The sequence below is a fragment of the Agaricus bisporus genome, assembly GCF_000300575.1.
Source record: "Agaricus bisporus var. bisporus H97 unplaced genomic scaffold AGABI2scaffold_17, whole genome shotgun sequence".
Lineage (NCBI taxonomy): Eukaryota > Fungi > Basidiomycota > Agaricomycetes > Agaricales > Agaricaceae > Agaricus > Agaricus bisporus.
In genome coordinates this window covers 1-11,583 of record NW_006267352.1, presented here as the reverse complement: position 1 = coordinate 11,583, position 11,583 = coordinate 1, and the positions used below count along the sequence as shown (strand labels likewise).

At 48.5% G+C, this 11,583-nt stretch overlaps 1 protein-coding gene across 1 annotated transcript; it reads right to left on the bottom strand.

The window, feature by feature from the left end:
* Positions 1-3,292: 3,292 nt before the first annotated feature.
* On the bottom strand, positions 3,293-4,277 carry AGABI2DRAFT_146934 (hypothetical protein; the record flags this gene model as incomplete). Its single annotated transcript, XM_006457309.1, has 2 exons — positions 3,293-3,472; positions 3,540-4,277. The coding sequence occupies 2 exons, from the start codon at positions 4,275-4,277 to the stop codon at positions 3,293-3,295; spliced, it is 918 nt and encodes a 305-aa protein (XP_006457372.1).
* Between the last annotated feature and the right edge of the window lie 7,306 nt (positions 4,278-11,583).

Genomic DNA, 11,583 nt, shown 5'->3' with positions numbered 1-11,583 from the left:
GAGACGGTAATGGCTGGGGCGGTCGTGACGCATCAAGACAGATTGGGGGTTAGGGGCGGAGGAGAAACTACGAGCGAAGCGAGTAGTTTCGACGACGGGGCACAAGGGCTGGGAGGGGGGACCTCCGAGCCTGCCCTTTCGTCTTTAAAGACTCGTCAGGTGCCATACGTCATAAGGGCCAAGACCTCGGACATCGAGCATCTGACAAGCCGATCAGACTACTCGCCTCGCTTCCAAAGAACGAGGTACAATACATAAATAACTACCAATATAAAGAGTGGATGAAGGACCGGAATAGATAGAACTCACCTGGCTCCGGCACGAGGTGCGCTGTCTTCCCAGGGAAGACAGAACGCGTGAATTCTAAAAGTAGTTATCTTATCATATGACATAGATAAGCGCGCACCTTAATATAGCGAGTTGGCGCCGACACGTGACCTGTGGGAAAAACACCCCTTCCCAACCTGAGAACCCAGAGCGTGAGAAACACGGTTAGGTCCGTTAGCGGTTAGGGGTTAGGGGTACACACGTGGTTAGTATGTTGTTAATCCAGTGTCGGATATATTAAGGCTTACCGCGAAAGTGTATTGCAATGTCCGTCTAAACGGATTTAGAGCACTCGCAAGGTAATAAACTAGACGACTTAATTACAAAGTAACTAAACATAAGAAAAATCCCCGTCCCCAGCTGCACGCGGTTGCATAAGAGGCGTATGATTGGTTGCGTTCATCACTAAAGACGAAAAACCATCCAAACAAGAGTTACTGTCCAGCACCCGGAACTAGCACCGATAACGAATTACAGGACATAAGTCCCCACGTCACCGGGTAGATTTACCCAGGGTTTACCCGGCTTCACCCAGGTAGGACAGAATAACGCTAAAGGACGGCAGAGCCTATCAATCAGCCCGTTAAAGAAATCTAATAGCCGGCAAACCAGAACCGCGGAAAGACACGGCCTAGATCTCTATTACAGGAATGTATTCAAATGTTTAGCCACATGTCCAAGGTAGTTTGATGGGATGGATCCCGGTCGACGTCATCTTTACGATGAAGGACCTTCACTACTTGGCGGTCGTGACGCATCAAGACAGATTTGCGCCATGCGGCGGCAAGATCTATGATTTCCGTAGTCCTCTTTTTAGACACTAGGAATCGGCGATCGAGAAGTCCGAGTTTGTCAAGTCTATAGAATTGGCCATACGCACCTTCCCCTACCATACTAGGATGATACTCCGAGCCCGGAGGCAGAGCACCACCGTTTTGGCGGAGGTTAGATAGTACGACGTTCCTAAACTTGGTTTTCGACACGGCCGGATGTAGATCTTTGATCGTATCGGCTCGGCCGAAGGTCGAGACGCGAAGCGCCTCCAACCACCCGTTCTTCATCTGTTCTTCTAGTTTTCGAACGTTAAAAAAGTCCCAGGATATGTTATATTCGCTTTTTAGCACAAGCACGTCAGCCCGTGGCGGCGAGTTCTCTCTTAATCTCGTATCCCACCGTGTTTGGTAATTTTGTTTTAACCAAGAGGCGATTAACATAGGAGGATAGCCACGTGCGATGTAAATGTCCGCAACTTCTTTACACGCATCCGCAAAATCGTCAAATTGCGAGCTAAGCGTAGCCATCCGGCTCAGCTCACCGATGAATGTGCCTTTTTTGACATACAAAGGGTGAGAACTGATCCAGGGTATCCGTTCAAAGTGGTTCAGCGGTTTCCGGTACGGCTTCCATTGAAGTCGCTTACTTTTATCGAAGTAAAGTGTCATATCCAGAAACGGCATAAATTGGTTAGACGCCGACCACGTTAATGTACAGTCTGTGAACGTAACGCCCTCTCTAAGTAGATTAATAGCGTTGGCTTCGCTTGTAGCATAGACCAACGCAAGGACGTCATCAATGTAGCGTCCATAGAACGCCACATCGGGAGATTGTAATACTTCAGATCTTAATTCGTGCCAAACCCCATAAAGGTTTGCCAAATCGGGGCTACTAGCTACCCCCATGGCGAGGCCACGTTTCTGTTTGAAATATTTCCCGTCAAACTGACATAATAGATTATCGTCCGCTGCTGATAGACATTCCCTAAACAAGTGTAAATATTCACTCGCTTTGTCTACGCTAATGTTTTCCTGTAAACTAAACCAGTGAGCGAGAGCGGCTAAGGCACAATCATGTGCGAGCGGTACATTCACATTGGGATAGAAGGCGACGACGTCACCGGAAACAATATATAAGCGTTTCAGCACTCCGTTATCTAACTTTACGTACGGAAGCGATAATTTGTTAAGTTTTAGACTAAGGTCCTTTGTTCCGTGAATAACGTACGGAGCCGATTCAATCACCGGCCTTAACATTTTTGATACAAACTTCCCTGCAGGTCCTTGAACTACAGAGTGGCACGGTATAATTGGCCTAGCAGCCGTCGGCGTCTTGTGTATTTTTGGTATCACATAGAACCTTGGGATATGACGTAAGAGATCATCTTCGTCTTCCGACAGCTGACTCATAAAATAGTCGGGAAGTTGTGGTTGGACATCCTTAACGGACGCCCATTGACTTAATTCAGTCATTACTCTAATCTTCTGACGTAAGATGGAAAGAACATCTTGTATGTCAAGCTCAACGTAATCTAGTTCAGAGTTGAGGAGCGAGTAAGTTTTATCTACGATCCAGGAACGCGGGGCAACAGCGCAACCTAAGTTTTTATCTGTGGCTAAGACGACAAGCTCGTGAGACGTCAAATAGCTCTTGAGCACGGAGACCGGGGGCGAAGGCGTTCTAATAATAGAGGACCCGCCAGTCTGGACATCAGTAGGTATCTGAGAGACCATCGAAACGATAGCCCTACCACCACATTTGATGCCGTGCTCGAATGCCCAATCTAAAGGTCCGCATCGCTTACGCGATATAGGCCGGACATAATAGTCTGGATCGAAGTCGTCTTCTACACCATCTTGTGCCTGGGCTTTCCAAAAACAGGACCAACGGAGACGATCGACGAAATCGTCCCAGGCTTTCCAGATTAAATCTGTATTAAACTTAGTGGGGAGCATATATTTAAATCCCACACTTAGATGGAGTCCAATTTCACGCGGCAGAGAACATTCTATTTCATGTATTGTAGCCCGGTAACGCAAAGACTCTAAAACTACAATAGGAGTCCGAGCTACAATATAACGCTGTGCGACGTGTAAGGGAACCGTGAGTAACCAGTCCGGATAAGTGAGAGGATGATCCCACCTGAAAGACGACTCGTCGTCGCGTAGCGATGACGCAGGCGAACTTACCGTTAATTCGCCTTGCCTTTCCCCTTTGAATCTTTCTTCTGATTCTTCGATTGAGATTCGTCGCCTTGCCGTCCCTTGGCTCTCCTCGCGACTCGTCCCTTCCCGGCTGCGTTTCCGCGTTGCTTCGGCTTCGACCCGGAGGCCTCCGCTTTCGCTTGCTGTCCAGCAGGCTTTCCCGGTTTCTAGAGCAATCCAATAGTCGACCATTAGTAAAGTGTTGACGCGGTGATTAGGAGAATCTCCGCTTACCTTGGCCTTGGGTTTGCCCTTCTTGTCAGACAATAGCTGGGCTACCCTCTTGTCGACCGCTGATTGGATCGCCTTCGAGGTGATGTGTTCGTCCACATCCATCATAGCACTGTCTTTCAAGTTCCGTTTCTTTTCCGCTTTCGTTTCTTCAGCAAGAAGCGCGTCGTCAACAATGGCGAGCGCGCGAGTGATGATCGCGGGGACGTCGGCAACAAACGCCGAATATTCCGAGACGACGGAGTCGTCTTGTTCCCACCCCTGGAAAGTACTTCGCCCATGAGTTTCCTCAGTAGGCGGGCCGAAAATAGCCTTCTTGGCATCACGATGGACGCTGTCAAAGCGTCCATTGAGTCTCTCTAACAGCGAAAGAAACGCTGGAGAGGCCCCATTAGCATCGTTGGGGTCTGCCAAGGCAATACTCTGCCGCAAAAAATTGACCTCCTCAGTCTTCAACTGGATCGCATGCGTGAGCAATTGATCCTGGAACGTCGAGACCGAGGCATCGAACGCATTGGGAACGTCCGGGTTTGCGACAATGAAGGACTTCACGTATTGAACGGTCGGTACCTTCATTCTAAGAGGTGGGGGCGTGATGTGGTTTGCTTTATCCGTCACAAGACGGGCAAGCTGCTTTTCGGAGGAGGCGAGTTGACGACGAGCCTTCATAGACTCGATGATCGCGTCGCGCATAATCTCACGATAAGCGCCAGGCACGCATGCCAAAAGTTCGGACGGCATCGTTGCAGCCTGTAAAGGCGCTAGCCGACTCGAACGGATCGTCTCAGCATCGATGGTAAGGGTTAGGGGGTTAGGGGGTTAGGGGCGGAGGAGAAACTACGAGCGAAGCGAGTAGTTTCGACGACGGGGCACAAGGGCTGGGAGGGGGGACCTCCGAGCCTGCCCTTTCGTCTTTAAAGACTCGTCAGGTGCCATACGTCATGAGGGCCAAGACCTCGGACATCGAGCATCTGACAAGTCGATCAGACTACTCGCCTCGCTTCCAAAGAACGAGGTACAATACATAAATAACTACCAATATAAAGAGTGGATGAAGGACCGGAATAGATAGAACTCACCTGGCTCCGGCACGAGGTGCGCTGTCTTCCCAGGGAAGACAGAACGCGTGAATTCTAAAGATAGTTATCTTATCATATGACATAGATAAGCGCGCACCTTAATATAGCGAGTTGGCGCCGACACGTGACCTGTGGGAAAAACACCCCTTCCCAACCTGAGAACCCAGAGCGTGAGAAACACGGTTAGGTCCGTTAGCGGTTAGGGGTTAGGGGTACACACGTGGTTAGTATGTAGTTAATCCAGTGTCGGATATATTAAGGCTTACCGCGAAAGTGTATTGCAATGTCCGTCTAAGCGGATTAGAGCACTCGCAAGGTAATAAACTAGACGACTTAATTACAAAGTAACTAAACATAAGAAAAATCCCCGTCCCCAGCTGCACGCGGTTGCATAAGAGGCGTATGATTGGATGCGTTCATCGCTAAAGACGAAACTCCATCCAAACAAGAGTTACTGTCCAGCACCCGGAACTAGCACCGATAACGAATTACAGGACATAAGTCCCCACGTCACCGGGTAGATTTACCCAGGGTTTACCCGGCTTCACCCAGGTAGGACAGAATAACGCTAAAGGACGGCAGAGCCTATCAATCAGCCCGTTAAAGAAATCTAATAGCCGGCAAACCAGAACCGCGGAAAGACACGGCCTAGATCTCTATTACAGGAATGTATTCAAATGTTTAACCACATGTCCAAGGTAGTTTGATGGGATGGATCCCGGTCGACGTCATCTTTACGATGAAGGACCTTCACTACTTGGCGGTCGTGACGCATCAAGACAGATTTGCGCCATGCGGCGGCAAGATCTATGATTTCCGTAGTCCTCTTTTTAGACACTAGGAATCGGCGATCGAGAAGTCCGAGTTTGTCAAGTCTATAGAATTGGCCATACGCACCTTCCCCTACCATACTAGGATGATACTCCGAGCCCGGAGGCAGAGCACCACCGTTTTGGCGGAGGTTAGATAGTACGACGTTCCTAAACTTGGTTTTCGACACGGCCGGATGTAGATCTTTGATCGTATCGGTTCGGCCGAAGGTCGAGACGCGAAGCGCCTCCAACCACCCGTTCTTCATCTGTTCTTCTAGTTTTCGAACGTTAAAAAAGTCCCAGGATATGTTATATTCGCTTTTTAGCACAAGCACGTCAGCCCGTGGCGGCGAGTTCTCTCTTAATCTCGTATCCCACCGTGTTTGGTAATTTTGTTTTAACCAAGAGGCGATTAACATAGGAGGATAGCCACGTGCGATGTAAATGTCCGCAACTTCTTTACACGCATCCGCAAAATCGTCAAATTGCGAGCTAAGCGTAGCCATCCGGCTCAGCTCACCGATGAATGTGCCTTTTTTGACATACAAAGGGTGAGAACTGATCCAGGGTATCCGTTCAAAGTGGTTCAGCGGTTTCCGGTACGGCTTCCATTGAAGTCGCTTACTTTTATCGAAGTAAAGTGTCATATCCAGAAACGGCATAAATTGGTTAGACGCCGACCACGTTAATGTACAGTCTGTGAACGTAACGCCCTCTCTAAGTAGATTAATAGCGTTGGCTTCGCTTGTAGCATAGACCAACGCAAGGACGTCATCAATGTAGCGTCCATAGAACGCCACATCGGGAGATTGTAATACTTCAGATCTTAATTCGTGCCAAACCCCATAAAGGTTTGCCAAATCGGGGCTACTAGCTACCCCCATGGCGAGGCCACGTTTCTGTTTGAAATATTTCCCGTCAAACTGACATAATAGATTATCGTCCGCTGCTGATAGACATTCCCTAAACAAGTGTAAATATTCACTCGCTTTGTCTACGCTAATGTTTTCCTGTAAACTAAACCAGTGAGCGAGAGCGGCTAAGGCACAATCATGTGCGAGCGGTACATTCACATTGGGATAGAAGGCGACGACGTCACCGGAAACAATATATAAGCGTTTCAGCACTCCGTTATCTAACTTTACGTACGGAAGCGATAATTTGTTAAGTTTTAGACTAAGGTCCTTTGTTCCGTGAATAACGTACGGAGCCGATTCAATCACCGGCCTTAACATTTTTGATACAAACTTCCCTGCAGGTCCTTGAACTACAGAGTGGCACGGTATAATTGGCCTAGCAGCCGTCGGCGTCTTGTGTATTTTTGGTATCACATAGAACCTTGGGATATGACGTAAGAGATCATCTTCGTCTTCCGACAGCTGACTCATAAAATAGTCGGGAAGTTGTGGTTGGACATCCTTAACGGACGCCCATTGACTTAATTCAGTCATTACTCTAATCTTCTGACGTAAGATGGAAAGAACATCTTGTATGTCAAGCTCAACGTAATCTAGTTCAGAGTTGAGGAGCGAGTAAGTTTTATCTACGATCCAGGAACGCGGGGCAACAGCGCAACCTAAGTTTTTATCTGTGGCTAAGACGACAAGCTCGTGAGACGTCAAATAGCTCTTGAGCACGGAGACCGGGGGCGAAGGCGTTCTAATAATAGAGGACCCGCCAGTCTGGACATCAGTAGGTATCTGAGAGACCATCGAAACGATAGCCCTACCACCACATTTGATGCCGTGCTCGAATGCCCAATCTAAAGGTCCGCATCGCTTACGCGATATAGGCCGGACATAATAGTCTGGATCGAAGTCGTCTTCTACACCATCTTGTGCCTGGGCTTTCCAAAAACAGGACCAACGGAGACGATCGACGAAATCGTCCCAGGCTTTCCAGATTAAATCTGTATTAAACTTAGTGGGGAGCATATATTTAAATCCCACACTTAGATGGAGTCCAATTTCACGCGGCAGAGAACATTCTATTTCATGTATTGTAGCCCGGTAACGCAAAGACTCTAAAACTACAATAGGAGTCCGAGCTACAATATAACGCTGTGCGACGTGTAAGGGAACCGTGAGTAACCAGTCCGGATAAGTGAGAGGATGATCCCACCTGAAAGACGACTCGTCGTCGCGTAGCGATGACGCAGGCGAACTTACCGTTAATTCGCCTTGCCTTTCCCCTTTGAATCTTTCTTCTGATTCTTCGATTGAGATTCGTCGCCTTGCCGTCCCTTGGCTCTCCTCGCGACTCGTCCCTTCCCGGCTGCGTTTCCGCGTTGCTTCGGCTTCGACCCGGAGGCCTCCGCTTTCGCTTGCTGTCCAGCAGGCTTTCCCGGTTTCTAGAGCAATCCAATAGTCGACCATTAGTAAAGTGTTGACGCGGTGATTAGGAGAATCTCCGCTTACCTTGGCCTTGGGTTTGCCCTTCTTGTCAGACAATAGCTGGGCTACCCTCTTGTCGACCGCTGATTGGATCGCCTTCGAGGTGATGTGTTCGTCCACATCCATCATAGCACTGTCTTTCAAGTTCCGTTTCTTTTCCGCTTTCGTTTCTTCAGCAAGAAGCGCGTCGTCAACAATGGCGAGCGCGCGAGTGATGATCGCGGGGACGTCGGCAACAAACGCCGAATATTCCGAGACGACGGAGTCGTCTTGTTCCCACCCCTGGAAAGTACTTCGCCCATGAGTTTCCTCAGTAGGCGGGCCGAAAATAGCCTTCTTGGCATCACGATGGACGCTGTCAAAGCGTCCATTGAGTCTCTCTAACAGCGAAAGAAACGCTGGAGAGGCCCCATTAGCATCGTTGGGGTCTGCCAAGGCAATACTCTGCCGCAAAAAATTGACCTCCTCAGTCTTCAACTGGATCGCATGCGTGAGCAATTGATCCTGGAACGTCGAGACCGGGGTTAGGGGGTTAGGGGCGGAGGAGAAACTACGAGCGAAGCGAGTAGTTTCGACGACGGGGCACAAGGGCTGGGAGGGGGGACCTCCGAGCCTGCCCTTTCGTCTTTAAAGACTCGTCAGGTGCCATACGTCATAAGGGCCAAGACCTCGGACATCGAGCATCTGACAAGCCGATCAGACTACTCGCCTCGCTTCCAAAGAACGAGGTACAATACATAAATAACTACCAATATAAAGAGTGGATGAAGGACCGGAATAGATAGAACTCACCTGGCTCCGGCACGAGGTGCGCTGTCTTCCCAGGGAAGACAGAACGCGTGAATTCTAAAGATAGTTATCTTATCATATGACATAGATAAGCGCGCACCTTAATATAGCGAGTTGGCGCCGACACGTGACCTGTGGGAAAAACACCCCTTCCCAACCTGAGAACCCAGAGCGTGAGAAACACGGTTAGGTCCGTTAGCGGTTAGGGGTTAGGGGTACACACGTGGTTAGTATGTTGTTAATCCAGTGTCGGATATATTAAGGCTTACCGCGAAAGTGTATTGCAATGTCCGTCTAAGCGGATTAGAGCACTCGCAAGGTAATAAACTAGACGACTTAATTACAAAGTAACTAAACATAAGAAAAATCCCCGTCCCCAGCTGCACGCGGTTGCATAAGAGGCGTATGATTGGATGCGTTCATCACTAAAGACGAAAATCCATCCAAACAAGAGTTACTGTCCAGCACCCGGAACTAGCACCGATAACGAATTACAGGACATAAGTCCCCACGTCACCGGGTAGATTTACCCAGGGTTTACCCGGCTTCACCCAGGTAGGACAGAATAACGCTAAAGGACGGCAGAGCCTATCAATCAGCCCGTTAAAGAAATCTAATAGCCGGCAAACCAGAACCGCGGAAAGACACGGCCTAGATCTCTATTACAGGAATGTATTCAAATGTTTAGCCACATGTCCAAGGTAGTTTGATGGGATGGATCCCGGTCGACGTCATCTTTACGATGAAGGACCTTCACTACTTGGCGGTCGTGACGCATCAAGACAGATTTGCGCCATGCGGCGGCAAGATCAATGATTTCCGTAGTCCTCTTTTTAGACACTAGGAATCGGCGATCGAGAAGTCCGAGTTTGTCAAGTCTATAGAATTGGCCATACGCACCTTCCCCTACCATACTAGGATGATACTCCGAGCCCGGAGGCAGAGCACCACCGTTTTGGCGGAGGTTAGATAGTACGACGTTCCTAAACTTGGTTTTCGACACGGCCGGATGTAGATCTTTGATCGTATCGGCTCGGCCGAAGGTCGAGACGCGAAGCGCCTCCAACCACCCGTTCTTCATCTGTTCTTCTAGTTTTCGAACGTTAAAAAAGTCCCAGGATATGTTATATTCGCTTTTTAGCACAAGCACGTCAGCCCGTGGCGGCGAGTTCTCTCTTAATCTCGTATCCCACCGTGTTTGGTAATTTTGTTTTAACCAAGAGGCGATTAACATAGGAGGATAGCCACGTGCGATGTAAATGTCCGCAACTTCTTTACACGCATCCGCAAAATCGTCAAATTGCGAGCTAAGCGTAGCCATCCGGCTCAGTTCACCGATGAATGTGCCTTTTTTGACATACAAAGGGTGAGAACTGATCCAGGGTATCCGTTCAAAGTGGTTCAGCGGTTTCCGGTACGGCTTCCATTGAAGTCGCTTACTTTTATCGAAGTAAAGTGTCATATCCAGAAACGGCATAAATTGGTTAGACGCCGACCACGTTAATGTACAGTCTGTGAACGTAACGCCCTCTCTAAGTAGATTAATAGCGTTGGCTTCGCTTGTAGCATAGACCAACGCAAGGACGTCATCAATGTAGCGTCCATAGAACGCCACATCGGGAGATTGTAATACTTCAGATCTTAATTCGTGCCAAACCCCATAAAGGTTTGCCAAATCGGGGCTACTAGCTACCCCCATGGCGAGGCCACGTTTCTGTTTGAAATATTTCCCGTCAAACTGACATAATAGATTATCGTCCGCTGCTGATAGACATTCCCTAAACAAGTGTAAATATTCACTCGCTTTGTCTACGCTAATGTTTTCCTGTAAACTAAACCAGTGAGCGAGAGCGGCTAAGGCACAATCATGTGCGAGCGGTACATTCACATTGGGATAGAAGGCGACGACGTCACCGGAAACAATATATAAGCGTTTCAGCACTCCGTTATCTAACTTTACGTACGGAAGCGATAATTTGTTAAGTTTTAGACTAAGGTCCTTTGTTCCGTGAATAACGTACGGAGCCGATTCAATCACCGGCCTTAACATTTTTGATACAAACTTCCCTGCAGGTCCTTGAACTACTGAGTGGCACGGTATAATTGGCCTAGCAGCCGTCGGCGTCTTGTGTATTTTTGGTATCACATAGAACCTTGGGATATGACGTAAGAGATCATTTTCGTCTTCCGACAGCTGACTCATAAAATAGTCGGGAAGTTGTGGTTGGACATCCTTAACGGACGCCCATTGACTTAATTCAGTCATTACTCTAATCTTCTGACGTAAGATGGAAAGAACATCTTGTATGTCAAGCTCAACGTAATCTAGTTCAGAGTTGAGGAGCGAGTAAGTTTTATCTACGATCCAGGAACGCGGGGCAACAGCGCAACCTAAGTTTTTATCTGTGGCTAAGACGACAAGCTCGTGAGACGTCAAATAGCTCTTGAGCACGGAGACCGGGGGCGAAGGCGTTCTAATAATAGAGGACCCGCCAGTCTGGACATCAGTAGGTATCTGAGAGACCATCGAAACGATAGCCCTACCACCACATTTGATGCCGTGCTCGAATGCCCAATCTAAAGGTCCGCATCGCTTACGCGATATAGGCCGGACATAATAGTCTGGATCGAAGTCGTCTTCTACACCATCTTGTGCCTGGGCTTTCCAAAAACAGGACCAACGGAGACGATCGATGAAATCGTCCCAGGCTTTCCAGATTAAATCTGTATTAAACTTAGTGGGGAGCATATATTTAAATCCCACACTTAGATGGAGTCCAATTTCACGCGGCAGAGAACATTCTATTTCATGTATTGTAGCCCGGTAACGCAAAGACTCTAAAACTACAATAGGAGTCCGAGCTACAATATAACGCTGTGCGACGTGTAAGGGAACCGTGAGTAACCAGTCCGGATAAGTGAGAGGATGATCCCACCTGAAAGACGACTCGTCGTCGCGTAGCGATGACGCAGA